The sequence below is a fragment of the Echinops telfairi genome, unplaced genomic scaffold, assembly GCF_000313985.2.
Source record: "Echinops telfairi isolate 266 unplaced genomic scaffold, ASM31398v2 ScPeMD7_19;HRSCAF=73, whole genome shotgun sequence".
NCBI classification, from domain to species: domain Eukaryota; kingdom Metazoa; phylum Chordata; class Mammalia; order Afrosoricida; family Tenrecidae; genus Echinops; species Echinops telfairi.
The window spans coordinates 5,441,884-5,457,177 of NW_022103916.1; the positions used below are offsets into that span (position 1 = coordinate 5,441,884).

A 15,294-nucleotide genomic window follows, 5' to 3' on the forward strand; every position below is an offset into this window, starting at 1 on the left:
GTTTTCTGTATTTCTTCTAAATCCTGCTTGTAAATGGAACAGTTATTTATTCATTCCGTCTCAGTTTGTCTTATCATATGCCACAGAAAGAAGCGAACAGATGCTTCCAGCATTATGCTGGGTGTTTCCTTAGCTGGCTCCACAAGTTCACACTGCCCATCTTCTCCAGGAGCACAATGGCTATTTTGTCATCTGTTTCTTTATGAAATTAGCACGTTGCCATCTTCATTAGTACCTGTTGTTGGTTTTCTAAAACTGTTTTCAACTTCCACCTATCCCCATGTCCATGATACACATTTTATGTTTGGTATTATACATCCTCTCCAATTGTTAAGGTCTGATTTAGCATTTGATCTGTAACAAACGACTCTAAAATTGGTAGTTTAACACAAAAATCATTCTTAGCTTACAATTCGCTGGTTGGCTGGGATAAATGGTATGGCTCTTCTGGTCTGAGCGAGCTTGGCTGCTGCTGGAGGTCTCTGCAGACCTTATTCACATTTGTGGTGGTTGGCAAGTGAGGTGCTTCTAGGAAGCCTCAGCGTTTCTGTTCCCTGTGGTTTCTCATGCCCCAGGAGCGAGTGCAATTTGAGCTTCTTCGCGTGGTGGTCTCAGGATCCCCAGGAGGACTGAGAAAAGGCAAAAGGTCCAAGGTACGTTTTTCATGCTTTCCAGGCCTCCTCTTGAATTGCTTTGCTAAAGTCCCATTGTCCAAAGCAAGTCAAATGGCCAGGCTCAGTTTTAAGGAACCGAGAAAGAGACTCTACTTCTTCATAATAGAAACAGCAGAGGAACGTTACAAAGCGACATGCACACAGTGATGGTAGGGATCTGTGGCTGTTTTATATTCTACCACAATGAAAGATGATCAATTACTATGCCATAAAAACCAATATGTATAGGGTTATACTATGTATTTATTTAAAATTTTATCTGTAGATAGCTGTGTACATAAAGACATAATGACTTTTAAATTGTGAGTTCATCCGATAGAATTATTCCATAGGCAACATATTTTATCAGCATAATTATGCTGAATTCAAGAAAAGAATGTTTTTCATGTTTGAAATGAACTTGTTACTAAAGACTCCAAGTCCATTTCAGTTTTACTTTTCCTCCTTTTTCAAAAAAAGGATTTCAATTCAATTAATCTATAGTATACAATATGTTCTGCCACAAATGCCATATATAGAAGTGAGACTACACATGACATATATTATTTTGTCTTAACTTTCCTTTTGCAGATTTTGATAGCAATTTGCCTATAATGCTTTCTATGAAAAGTTTTAGCCTAATACGGCAAACTGGCAGCCTCCCCGCCCTCCCCCAGGATGAATTCCATTTGGTCTGGGCAGACTACACAAACGTGGAAAATTCCTCGCATTCAATGCACAGTTAGGAGCATTTCTTCTGAATGATTCTCACTTTAGGGGAGAAAACCCACTGAATATGTTTCCTTATAAAATCTTTTCATATAGGAACTATCTGAGGAATTCTAAAATATACTTAACTTGATTTCCATGATGAGGCTTTATACTCTCAAGAAACAGTTCATTTCACGTATGAATATTGCGATGCATACTAAGAACTGATTTCTGTGTGAAGCCCTTTCCACAGTCACTACATTTATAGGGTTTCTCTCCAGTATGAATTGCCTGGTGCTTATTGAAATTTGACCTGTCAGTGAAGGCTTTCCCACATTCTCCACATATGTACGGTTTCTCTCCCGTGTGAATTCGCTGATGGACTTTGAGATGTGGTTTCTTGGAGAAAGATTTCTCACAGTCAGGACATTTAAAAGGCTTCTCTGTACTATGAATTCTCTGGTGTGTGATTAATTCTGACTTCTGGATGAAAGCCCGCCCACAAGCTGTACAAACAAAGGGTTTCTCTCCCGTGTGAATGGTTTGATGTTTATTGAAATTTGATCTGTCGGTGAAAGCCTTCCCACATTCAGCACATATATAAGACTTCTCTCCAGTATGGGATTTCTGGTGAGTATTCAGATTTGACCTGTTGGTAAAGGCCTTCCCACATTCAGTACATATATAGGGTTTTTCTCCTGTGTGGATTCGCTTATGCATCTGGAGTTGTGACTTAGAAGGAAAAGATTTGCCACAGTCACCGCATTCATAAGGCTTCTCTCCAGTATGAATTCTCTGATGTGCAATCAAGTGTGCCTTCTGGATGAAGGCCTGTCCACATTCAGTACATATGTAGGATCTCTCTCCTGTATGAATCCTCTGGTGCATCCTGAGTGTTGACTTTTGGGTAAAGGCCTTCCCACACTCACTACATTTGTGGTGTCTCTCTCCAGTATGAATTTTTTGATGTATATTGAGGGCTGAGTTCAGAGAGAAGCCTTTCCCACATTCACTGCATTCATAGAGTTTTTCTCCAGTATGAATCGTCTGATGCCTAAATAGAGATGACATTTGGAAAAATGATTTTCCACATTCACTGCATTTATAGGGTTTCTCTCTAGTATGAGTTTTCTCATGTATAATTAATTCTGAATTCTGGACGAAGGCCTTCCCACATTCATTACATATATGTAGTTTTTCCTCTCTATGAACTCTCAGATATATGCTAAGTAACTGCTTCTTTGTAAAAACATTTATACACTTGTTAAGTCCAGGAGGTTTTTCCACAGTCTGAATTCCCTGAGGTGTAAACAGGCTTGACTTCTGGGCAAAGATTTTCCCAAACTCAGCACAAGTATTTGCTTTCTCCCCAACAGGAAATTTCAGATTTTGGCCGAGTGCTCGTTTGAAGTTGAGGAGCTTTCCACACTGATTACGTCCACATAATTTCACTCCTGTATGAGTATTTTCGTGGTTAGTATAAGAAGAGCTCTGGGTGAAAACTTGACTATGTTCTATAATTTTATCAAAGCTATTTGTTGCATTGTTTTTGTTATGGACATCTAAGTTTAAATTATGCTTAAAACCCTTTCCAATTGAGTCACGTTTTTGGGGTCTTTTTTGTGAAGAAATCAGGTCTGGGCTTGGACAAACAAATTTTCCAGTACTTTTATTTTCATAATCCCACTCTGTTGCCAATATTTTCTTGTGGATGAAAGCAGCATGACTCAGAAGTTTGTTTTGTTTTTCCTGATATCTCTCCATCTGTTCAGCATCTTGCCACAGTTTTTCTAACACAGTATACAATGAACAATCTCTTGTATCTTCACCCTCAATTTCACTATGAAAGGACGTTTTCCCAGTAGTTCTATATTGTAAGGTCTCAATCCCAAATTTGTCGTCTAAAAAAGAAAGAAAAATTAAAATTGACACAAAATTAGATAGCAAAAAACCCCCTAAGAAAGTATATGTAAATAGATCCAGACTAAACATAAGTAAATCAATAAATCTAATGATGATGATGATGATGATGATGATGACAGAGATGACAATGATGAAATGACTGAAAATATGAGGAGGCTTCAAAAACATTGTGGAAATTTTGTATTATCTTTTAATCTCATTTTCCCATGAACTTTTAAAAGCTCCTTTGTACATGCATTATGTGCCAAGCCCATCTAATGTTCCAAACACTGTTCCAAGAAATATCTACACATATATGAAGTCATTTAGTCTGTTTGAAAGCCCGATAAGGTATCTATTATTATTATTATCAATGTTTGTAGACAAGGAAAGTGAAGCTTGGAATGGTTATACAATTGGGTTTTGAAAAGTTCATGGAAAAACACAGAATTAAAAGGTACTGGAAGCTTTCCACAAATGTTTTGCAGGCCCCTATCACTTTCTCTGAAACATGGTTATTCATTTTATATATTGGAATTTAACATAAGTAATCTAGTTATGCTTTGGTGGGAGGCTCAGATATCTAGTAGGCAAGGCCAAAGATTTTTAAAACCCAAGAGTTTTACAAGAGGAAATAAGTATGGAGAGTCTAGGGTTGGAAGTAGAATCTCAGTCTCTGTCCTCATTAGCTTTCAATTCTAAATACTCACTAACCTTCCCACTTCATCTTGCTTGTTAGCAGCAGTACCAAATGAGAATCCCACCCACCCAGAACCCATTTTATTGATTTGACAGGAAAAATATTATAGCCATAGCCATCTGTTCCTGTAAATAGGAGCTCTGGTGGGGTAGTAGTTATGCGTTGGACTTCTAACTGCACAGTATCCAAATGGAAACCACCAGTCTCCACAGGATGTGATTGCCTATGCCCAAAGCATCCTGTCCCGCAGCATTATGGATCAATGTTCTACACAATGGAACCCCAAGGACAGACCTGCTGGGGAAATGTATGTTAATAATGGATTCAGAGAAAAATCTGTCCTGCCGTTGGCCTTTGATTACTCTATAATTAACTGAAGAACATGCACACATAAAATGAGGTACCTCCAACCATTCACGAAATCCCACGTGTTACCCACCAGTCTCCACGAAGTCCCCACTCGTACACATTCCACCTTCAACCCTCCTGCTTTTCAGCCAGTCATGATTGTGCAGAGTAAGTATGCTGGCCTATTTCTTGTCTGGCAGAGCAGCCATTTTCATTTTGTGAATTTGGACATTTTTCCCATCTGGACCACCTCTAGCCTTTCAGTAAATCTTTACATTATACTTTGACAGAATAGGGTCTTCGTTCTGGGATAGTCTCTATATTATTTGCCTATTTCATATAACTGAGATCATACACTGTCCTCTTGCGAGTGATTTCTTTCACTCAGTATTGTTTTCATGGCTTGTCCATGTGTGGCAGCATCGGGCCTTCATTTCTCTTTGTGGCTGAGCAATCTTCCATTGCATGTATGTCCTCTGTTGGACTGATCCACTCATCTGTTGGTGGACATTTCAGTTGTTTCCACCTTTGGGCTATTATGACTAGTGCTACAGTGAACATTGGTGTTGGCATTTCTTCTGTTCGTATTTCTGCTTTCAAATCTTTGGGGCAGATACCCAGGATTGGAATTGCTGGGTTATATGATAGTTCTATGTTCAGCTTCCTGAGGAATCATCACACTATTTTCCATAGGGGCTATCCTAATTTGCATTCCCACAAACAAGGGATGAGGGTTCCATTTACATCGAATCCTCAACAATACCTGTTGTTTTACTTTCTAAAACATTTAAAAAATCATAGCCATTCTAGTGAAAGTTAGGTGGTATCTAATATGACTTTGACTTGTGCCTCCCCAATGGCTAGTGAGGAGGATTCCTGGTGGCTAACACGTTGGGTTGCTAACTGCAAGGTCAGCAGTTCAAAACCACCATCTGCTCCATGGGAGAAAGAGAGGGCTTTCTAGCCCCATAAAGAGTTACAGTTTAAATACTGAACTCAAGTTGGAAGAGGTGAGTCCAGTCTCAAAATAGAGGTAAAAGTGCCGCCTGCCTCTGGAGGTTGCCAGTGCCGCCAAGGGGAGGTAGCTCATGATTCAAAGGAATCAGAGCAGTTGTGAAAATGTTCAGTGATGGTCTGAGTTGTGAAACGATAGATGGTAGTTTAAGGGAACATTTGAAGAAATGTTTGTGTGGTGATGGGAGACCGCCCAAACAAAGCATTCCAGGGGGTGGGTTTTAAAAAGTCACTTCCTCTTGTGCTGAAGAGGTGGAGCCAGCAATTGTGGGCCCGGCCACGCAAGTTTGAGGGGTGTGCAGTGGAACCAAACAGGATTCTGCAAAGTCTGGTGCCCATTTAATGGTGAAGAAACATTTTCCTTGTGACATTAAAAAAGACCCAGAAGAATATCATTTGAGAGACTACTTTGAAAAGTGTGGCAGGATTAAAACCACAGAAGGCATGGAGGACAGGGGGATGTGGGAAAAGGATAATATTTGCTTTTGTAACTTTTGATGATCATGATGCAATTGGTAAAATTGTTGCTCAGAAATACTACACTACTTACAGGCATAATTATAAAGTGAAAAGGCCCACTCAAAACAAGAAATATAGTCTGCTGGATCACAGAAAGGTGGTGGAGGTGGATCTGGCAATTTTATGGGTCGTAGAGGAAACTTTGAGGGTAGTGGAGGGGACCTTGGCCCCCGTGGGAACTTTGGTGGAAGAAGAGGCTTTGGTGGTGGAGGTGGTGGCAGCAGAGGGTGTTATGGAGGAGGTGATGGTGGTGATAATGGACTTGGAGGTGATGGTGGCAACTATGGTGGTGGTCCTGATTATAGCAGTAGAGGTGACTATGGTGGTGGTGGACCAGGACAGGGAAACCAAGGTGGTGGATATGGTGGCGGTGGTGGAGGTTATGATGGTTACAATGAAGGAAGAAATTTTGGCGGTGGTATCTATGGTGGTAGTAGAAACTACCATGATTTTGGAAATTACAGTGGACAGCAGCAATCAAATAATGGACCCATGAAAGAGGGTAGTTTGGTGGAAGAAGCTCGGGCAGTCTTTCTGGTGGTGGTGATGGATCTGGTAGTGGAAGTGGTGGCTATGGTAGCAGAAACTTTTAAAGCTTCCACGGAAAAGGGCTACATTTCTTAGCAGGAGAGAGGGCAAGGAGTTGTCAGCGAAGCTGCAGGTTACTTTGAAGGCCCATAAAAATCTACCCTCAAAGAAATGACGATCCATAGTCAGACAAGGCACTGCAAGTTAAGTAAGAAACCCTTCTTGTGCAGGACGGTCATAGCCACACTTTGTAAAGAACGACAGCTATTGATTAAAGCAATGTAGTGTCGATTAGATGTCAACCTGAGATCTTTGATCTCTGATAGCTTTTTCTTTTCATTACATCAGGTATGTTGCCCTGTAAAGTGTAGTAGTGCTGCTGGGTATAAAGTAGATTAAAAAAAAACCAACTCGTTGCCATCGAATCAATGCAACTCATAGCAACCCCCTGTGGGTTTCAGAGACTGTAACTCTTTACAGGAGTAGAAACCCCAGTCTTTCTCCTGAGGAGCTGCTGGTGGTTTTGAACTGCCGACCATGTGGATCGCAGCCCAAATCTCCTAAAGTAGATATAGTTAAGTTAAAATTTAACATCTTATTTGATCCCCTTTGGAACCATTTAGATGTTATCAGTTAAAACAACTGAAGGGGCAATGCACATGGAGTAAGCCTCCAGTAGATCCCCTATGAGCACAGAGGACCAGGGATGTGAACAGGCGTGCCATCAAGTAGAACGCACATTGAACAGTGGATTATGGCAGGTGTGCCTAGGTTAAACTTCAACACCTTATCATGTGATCACCCTTTTGCCCTGCTTTAAGTTTTTCTAGTTTTAATTTTTTCTGCTTTCTTTTCAACTGGGTTTTTTTCTATTTTATTTTGTTATTGTTGTTAACTTTTCTGTTTCTTTGTTTTTCTATGTTTTTGAGTGTATGAAATCTAGGATGATGAGTCTCTAGAGACAGAACTAGAGTAGTGGTTGTTTGAGGGTACGGCAAGGAAGGCTGGGGGTAAATGGGGAGCTCATAACAAAAACAAAATGCTCTAACATTGATTGTGGCAATGATTGTACAACTCTTCTTGATATGACTGATATGTGGAATATGCCCCAAGAAAACAAATTTTTTTAATTGAGGAATTTTAAACTTTATATATATAAAGTTTATGGATATATATATATATCCATCCTTATAGAGAGGATGGTGTACGGTTCATGGGCACCACTTTGATAGAGGAGACTTCACAACAAAAAGAAAATGCTCTAAAATTGATTGTGGCACTGATTGTACAACTCTTCTTGATATAACTGATATGTGGAATATGCCCCAAGAAAACGAATTTTTTAATTGAGGAATTTTAAACTTTATATATATATCCATCCTTATAGAGAGGATGGTGTACAGTTCATGGGCACCACTTTGATAGAGGAGACCTCACTTCACCAGGATCAGATTTTCAAGATTGGAAGAAAGGAAGGTGACCATTTGGAGTCAATAATAAGATGGCAACTAACTCCATAAAAAAAAAACCAGGAAAGGCATTTGACTACTCACATCACAAAAGATGCAAAATGGTAAGTAAGCACATGGAAATATAATCACTATCACTAGTCACCAGAGAAACGGAACTTAACATCAAAATGCGATACCACTATACATTCCCTAGAATAGCCAAACTAGAGAGGCTGGTGATAGCAAGCGCTGGGGAACGCAGAGCAACAGAACTTCTCATGGCATATAAAGAAGGCTTTAGAAAGACTGTGATTTCTTATCCAGATAAGCATGCACTTATTATAAGACAGCAATTCCACTCCGAGGTATCGATCAAAAAGCAATGTCAATGTGCTCAGTAAGGGTTTATTCATAATAACTACCTATTAACAGAGACAGCAAAACCAAACCCAACTCACTGCCATCGAGTCGATGCCAACTCATAGCGACCCTATAGGACAAGGTAGAACTGCCCCTGTGAGTTTCCAGGACTGTAATTTTTCACGGGAGTAGAGAGCCCTGTCTCTCTTACTTGGAGTAGCTGGGGGGTTTGAACTGCTTACCTAGCAGTTAGCAACCCAAGCCGTAACCACTATGCCACCAGGCCTAGATAAGCAAATTAAAAGACATATCATAGGACAGTATTCAGCATTTACAAGAAACAAATTGGTGATCTACTCAATAACATAGATGACTCTCAAAATCATTATGCTGAACAAATGAAGTCAGACCCAAAATAGTACATATGGTATGAATCCAGTAAAGACCAATCGAATCTATGATTATAAAAAGTATGCCAGTGGTTGTCTCGAGCACAGGTGCAGTACAGCTTGACTGATAGGGGCTTGAAGGAATGCTTTTGTGTCACGGGATGTAATGTATCATGATTAGGGTGGTGGCTATAATGGCATATAACTTTATCAAAACTTATCAAACTGTACACCAATCATGAAAACATTTATTGTATGTACAGTATTCCTTAATAAATTTGATTTTAAAGGAAAAATACAAAGTAACTGTGACCATAAAACCAAAAGGTGGAAACAAGAGACAGGGTGGAGAGGAATAAGAAATCTGAAGGAAGGTAAGACAGACAAAGAGGACAGGAGGTGAGGCTGGCTGTAGATGACAGCTTCGTGGCATGTTACAGTGAGAAGATGAACATAAAAAAATAAAATGAAAGAGTAATAGGAAGAACAAGGGTGAAACACCAAGAGTGATTTTCAAAGAAGGCAAACTCATTAAAACCACAACGTATATGATAAAAGCCTAAAACACTGTGGGTGGAAGTAGGGTTTATGGAATGAAGCATAAAAAAAAGCATAGAGACTATCAAAGAAAGCAAGATCCACAGTAAGCCTGGCATGCGACCCAAAGAACAGGGACATGCCTGTTAGGCCAACTGCCCCGGAGAAAAGCTAAGCAGAAAAAGGACAGTGGCTATGGTAAGGGGAATGAAGGTAGAAACCAATTTGGTACCCGAGGAACCCATATTATCTGTCCTTAAAGACAAAAAAAAACCATTGTTGTCAAGTTGATTCCTATTCTTGTCAAACCTACAGCATAGAGCAGTACTGCCCCCAAGGGCTTCTACCTCTTCCTCCCTGGTGCAGCTGGTAGGTGCAAACTGCTGACCTTTCAGATGGCACCACCAGGGCACCTTATCTATGCTCAAGCAAACTCTGAAGTTAAGAATTGTCAATAAGGGTAACAATAATCGAATTGTAAAGGCATTGGCCTCTGTCAGGAACCAAAAAAAAAAATTACTTCCATGTCCCCAATCTGCCTGACTCACACTAACTCACATGAACAATTTTGGTTTGTTTGTTTTTAATCATTTTATTGGGGGCTCTTAAAGCTCTTATCACAATCCATCCATCCATCCATTGTGTCAAGCACATTTGTACATTTATGGCCATCAACCTTTTCAAAACATTTTCTTTCTACTTGAGCCCTTGGTATCAGCTCCTCATTTTTTCCCTCCCTTCCCCCCACCCTCCCACCCTCAGGAACTCTTGATAAATTATAAATTATTATGTTCATATCTTACACCATCCATTGTCTCCCTTCCCCATGTTTCTGTTGTTTGTAACCCTGGGTGGGAGGGGTTATACGTGGATCGCTGCGATTGGTTTCCCCTTTCTCCCCCACATTCCCTCTACCCTCAAGGTATTGCTACTCCCATTGTTGTCTCTGAGGGGTTTATCTGTCCTGGAACCCGTATGTCAAGAGCTCTTATCTGTACCAGTGTACATGTTCTGGTCTAGCTAGATTTGTAAGGTAGAGCTGGAGTCATGATAGTCGGGTGGGGGCAGGAAGATGAAAGAACTGGAGGAGTGTTGTATGTTTTGTCAGTGCTACACTGCACCCACCTGAACAGTTTTGATATACGGTTTCAGCCTCCAATGTCCATGGTTCTTCTCCTTTCTCCAACTTGAAGATGACCTCAGGTTTGGGAACTTGATACCCTGCTGACAAGCCATGACAGAGAATTGGGTCCATGAGGTAGAGTCAATGAACATGGACTTCTAGCCATAATTCTTCATGTGACATATTAAAATTCTGGACTCTGGGTCTGTGACTATAACCCCATTTTGAGGGGGTTATATTATTGGGCAACAATAAGCTTTCAAAAGAACACAAACTCACTGCCATAGGGTCAATTCCAACTCATCATGACCCTATAGGACAGGATAGAACTGCCCCTCTAGGTTTCTGAGACTGTAAAGATTCACATGTGTAGAAAATCTCATCTTTTTTCCTCAGAGGAGCTGGCAGGTTCGAACTGCGAACTTTGAGGTTAACAGTGCAATGTGTAAATCACTATGGTACCAGGGACCCTCAATAGACAGGATTAAGGTGGGGTTAAGGCTTGACTTCAGAAGAGGGTGTGAGCCAAGTCACATCCTTGGTTTCCTTGTGGGTAACTTTGAGACTACTTAACTAGAGGGTGTGACTTTGTTGTCCTTGGGGGTACAGTCAGGTAAAAGTTAAAAACCACTCTCCCATCAAACCCATTATTCGGTATACAAGAGCCACCTCAAACACAGAGAAAACTTGCAGGACCATTGAAAGAGCACATCCAATATCTCTGTCTGAAGTGGTGGAGGCCATCACGACCAGATAACCAGAGACTCTGGCACGGAAGCTCAGAGGAGCCATGCTGAAATTGTGGGGTACCTTTTTCTCAACTGGCCTGAGGCAATTGAACTGTGGGATAAAGCAACAGGGGAGCTGCTTCCTGGCCCCAGAAGCAGACACCAAGGTACCATGTGGCTGAGAATCTAAGGGCTAGAGAGAAATGGGGTTGCTGGCTGAGGTGAGAGGGGCTGTGGCAGTCACATAACCTGTCAACTTAAGGAAGGCATGGAGTCTAGCTGTCAATCTGGTCACAGTTTGATTACCTCAGTTGGAGGCACGACAGAGATAAATAGCTCACTGGAAGCCAGATACACTCACTCCCTGCAAGACATTCCTGTTGAGAAGCCACCTGGAGCTATGCTGATGGCAGCCAGAGCCTTGGAACTAGAGAAGCCACATGGAGACCCACGCCAATGCTAAGATGCTTCCACCACCATTGGATCGACAAGACTTTCCACCCACTGGCCTGTGATCTTCATGCACTCGGCGTCATTGCATGTGTTGTATGAGTCTGAAGAGGAATTCACAGACTGGTACTGGACATATGGGCTAATATCAGACTTATGGACTTGATCTGGACTGGGCTGGGATGTTTTCTCAATGTTCAATTGCTCTTGAATATAAAGCTTTCTTCTTTTTAAAAAGCTCTTTCTTATACACATTTGCGTGTCTATGAATTTTGTTTCTCTAGTCTACCCATACTAACACAGGGGTTGTTGTGGACCAATGACTACATCCTTGATATTCACTGCTCCTGACTTATGGTAGCCTGTTAACTTCTCTAATACCACCCCCCCTTAATTGTGAGTATTGTCTGCGAGTTCTGTGTGGCCACTGCAATGAATTATTGAACCCAACAGAGAAATGGAGTGGCATGGGAGGAATGGTTGGCACCAGAATAGGGTAAAGAAGGATGGAAGGTGAAGGTTGTCTGACCCTTGCCTCGTGGCAATAAGGAAGCCAGAGGAGGTCAGATACGGCCCCCACCATGTCCATTTATTACAGTGCGGCTGCATATTTTCCATGTGCTCTTCAGACAAGTAACCACATTTCACTGGAAATAGAACGACAGTCACAGAGTTAAAAATGGACTGCAGCATCTTAGACAACAGCATCACACACTCTAAATTCCCTGCAGCACTCAGCAGCTGAGAATGGCAAAGCCTACATTGAAGTGCCTCGCAGAGTCATGAAACGGCTGCCCTTACCCACTGACAGCAGGTGGCTGTAGTTCTCTAGCATCACATCTCGGTACAGGCATCTCTGAGCAGAGCCCAAGTGCTGCCACTCCTCCCTGCTGAATTCCACGGTCACATCTTCAAATGACACTGATACCTGTAACAATAGCATCCTCTTCAGGGCAATATGATCGGCACTGAGAAGAGGGACAAAATAAATACCACTCCCTACCATCGAGTTGATCCCGACCTATAGCGACCCTATAGAACAGAGTACAGCTGCTCCTTTGGTTTTTTGAGACTATAAATCTGTGTAAGAATAGACAGTCTCGTCTTTCTCCTGGGTAGCAGCTAGTGGGTTGAAATCACTAACCTTGTGGTAGCAGCCCAGTGCATAACCAACTACACCACCAGGGATCCTTTAGAAGAAAGACAAGACGTTTTTTTAACGACGTTTCACCATAATAAGCCATAACGTGTATTAAATACCAAGTTCAACATAATATTGTACTAGAAACATATGCTTCATTGAACATTTCTACTATTTGTTATAACCATCACCTTTTAAAAAAAATTTATGGGATTTGACCTTGATCCCATTTTGCTGTTCATTTCTATGAGAAATTCATTTTCTAGAAATTTTAGAAAATTTAGTAATAAACATGCCTAAGTGTTGAATTGTGCTTCCCGCAAATATAAGCTAGAATCCTGTGGCTACAGCCCTAGTTGAAAATAGGGCTTTCTTTCCTATGTTGATGAAGCCAGAGCATTGAAGGGTGTGCCCTAAACTTGAATCCCTTCTGGTTGTAAAAAGAACAGATGAGTCACAGGTGTGCATACATACATGCGGACGACAGGTGCCACCTAAGGATCGTTAAGTAACCAAGGAATGCTCAGGGCCACTGACAAAAAAAGAATTGAAGCAGCTGAGCCTGATTTGAACTTTCAGCCTTCAAGGGTCTGAGAAAATAAAGTTTTGTTCTTGAAAGTCACCTGCTTGCAGTATTTCTGTGACAGCAGCACTAGATAACTAAGATATGTTTGCCGGATTGCTATTTTAAAACCACAAGCGGCTTCCTCGACTGTTTTTACACACGATCATTTTTATTTATTTATTAATTTTAAAAATCATTGTATTGGGGACTCTTACACCTCTTATAACAGTCCATACATCAATTATATCAAGCACATTTGTACGTATGTTGCCTTCATCATTTTTCTAAACATTTTCTTTTTGTTTGAGCCCTCGGTATCAGCTCCTCTTTTTTCCCTCCTTCCCCCGCTATCCCACTCTCGTGAACACTTGATAAATTAGAAATTATTATTTTCATATCTTACACCAACCGCTATCTCCCTTCATCCACGTTTTTAATGTGAACAATCATTTTTAAATGGTTACAGGAATACATCAACAGGGAGCTGCCGGAAATTCAAGCTGGACTCAGAAGAGGACATGGAATGAGGAATGTCATTGTTGACATCAGATGGATCTTGGCTGAGGGTAGAGAATACCAGAAATCTGTGTGTGTGTGTGTGTGTGTGTTAATCATTTTATTGGGGGACTGTACAACTCTTATCACAATCCATACATATATCCATTGTGTCAAGTACATTTGTACATTTGCTGCCATCATCATTCTCAAAACATTCTTTTTACTTGAGTCCTTGGTATCAGATCCTCATTTTTTCCACTCCCTTCCCCACCCTCCCTCCTTCATGAATCCTTGATAATTTATAATTTTTTTTCATGTCTCACACTGTCCAATGTTTCCCTTCACCCACTTTTCTGTTGTATATCCCCCTGGGAGGGGGTTTTATGTAGATCATTGTGATTGGTTCGCCCTTTCTCCTCCACCTTACTCTTACCCTCCTGGTATCGCTACTCTCATTATTGGTCCTGAGGGGTTTATCTGTCCTGGATTCCCTGGGTTTCCAGTTCCTATCAGTACCAGTGTACATCCTCTGGTCTAGCCGGTTTTGTAAGGAAAGTTACATGTTTTACAGTTGCTACACTGCACCCTGACTGGCTCATCTCCTCCCTGTGACCCTTCTGTAAGGGAATGTCCAGTTGCCTACAGATGGGCTTTGGGTGTCCACTCCGCAGTCAATATGTTTGTGTTTTATTGACTATGCAAAGGCATTTACTGTGTGGATCATAATAACCTACGTTAAGAATAGGAAATCCAGAACGATTCATTGTACTTATGAGAAACTAGTACATATGCCAAGAGGCAGTTGTTGGACCAGTCCTAGGTCCAACAACATAGCATGGTCTAAAATCAGGAAAGGTACTTGTCAGGGTTGTATCCTTTCACCGTTCTTATGCAATCTGTATGCTGATCGAATAATTCCAAGAAGTTAAACTACATGGAGAAGAATGGGACGTTGGGATTAGAAGAAGACTCATTATTAACAATCTACAATAAGTAGGTAACAAGAGTTCAACTTGAAGCCCTTACTAATAAAGTTCCCTGCAGGCTTTCAATAGTTGGATCAGTAAGAAGCATCATGATAAATGGAGAAAATATTGAAGTTGTCAAGGAATTTCTTTTTCTTGGATCTACAATCACTGCCCAAAGAAGCTATAGTCAAGAAACCTAATGATGTATTGCATTGGGCAAATAACACTGCAAAAAAATCTTCTTTAACGTGTTAAATCCCAAAGATGCCCATTGACTTAGGGAACACCAAGGTCAACTGGCATAACATAGTCCACAAAGGCAATGTTCTGCATCCTACTTTGGTGAGCTCTAAGGGGTGTTTGGAAAGTTGTCGGTGGCCACAAGGCAGATCACAGATTATATGCAAATTGAAGTTGAAGCTGAGGAAAGTGAAAACACGGCAATGAGCGCTCAAGTGCAACTTTGAATAGGTCTCAACTGAATTCAGAATCCATCTCAAGAACAGATTTAACACACTGGACACTAATGACCAAAGATCCGATAAATCGTGGCATGTTATCCAGGATATCATACATGAAGAAAGAAAACAGACAGGAGAGAAAAGGCCAAAATGAATGTCAGAAGAGATTCATACGCTTGCTCTTAAACACAAAAAGGTTAAGTGGTAGTGGGGAGATGAGTCACTTAGGGTACAGTATAGCAATAATG

General features: G+C 41.0%; 1 protein-coding gene and 1 pseudogene across 1 annotated transcript in view; one reads left to right on the plus strand and one right to left on the minus strand.

Annotated features, from left to right (window-relative positions):
• Positions 1-1,316: 1,316 nt before the first annotated feature.
• Positions 1,317-15,294, minus strand: part of ZNF81 (zinc finger protein 81) — a 49,604-nt gene continuing 35,626 nt past the window's right edge. The window contains exons 3-5 of the mRNA XM_030885067.2: positions 12,215-12,341; positions 10,238-10,333; positions 1,317-3,265 (exon numbers count right to left, since the gene is read on the minus strand). Coding sequence (XP_030740927.2) covers positions 1,557-3,265; positions 10,238-10,333; positions 12,215-12,341 — 1,932 coding nt within the window. The 3' untranslated portion in view covers positions 1,317-1,556. The remainder of the gene's footprint in view (positions 3,266-10,237; positions 10,334-12,214; positions 12,342-15,294) is intronic.
• On the plus strand, positions 4,470-6,440 carry LOC105979574 (annotated as a pseudogene).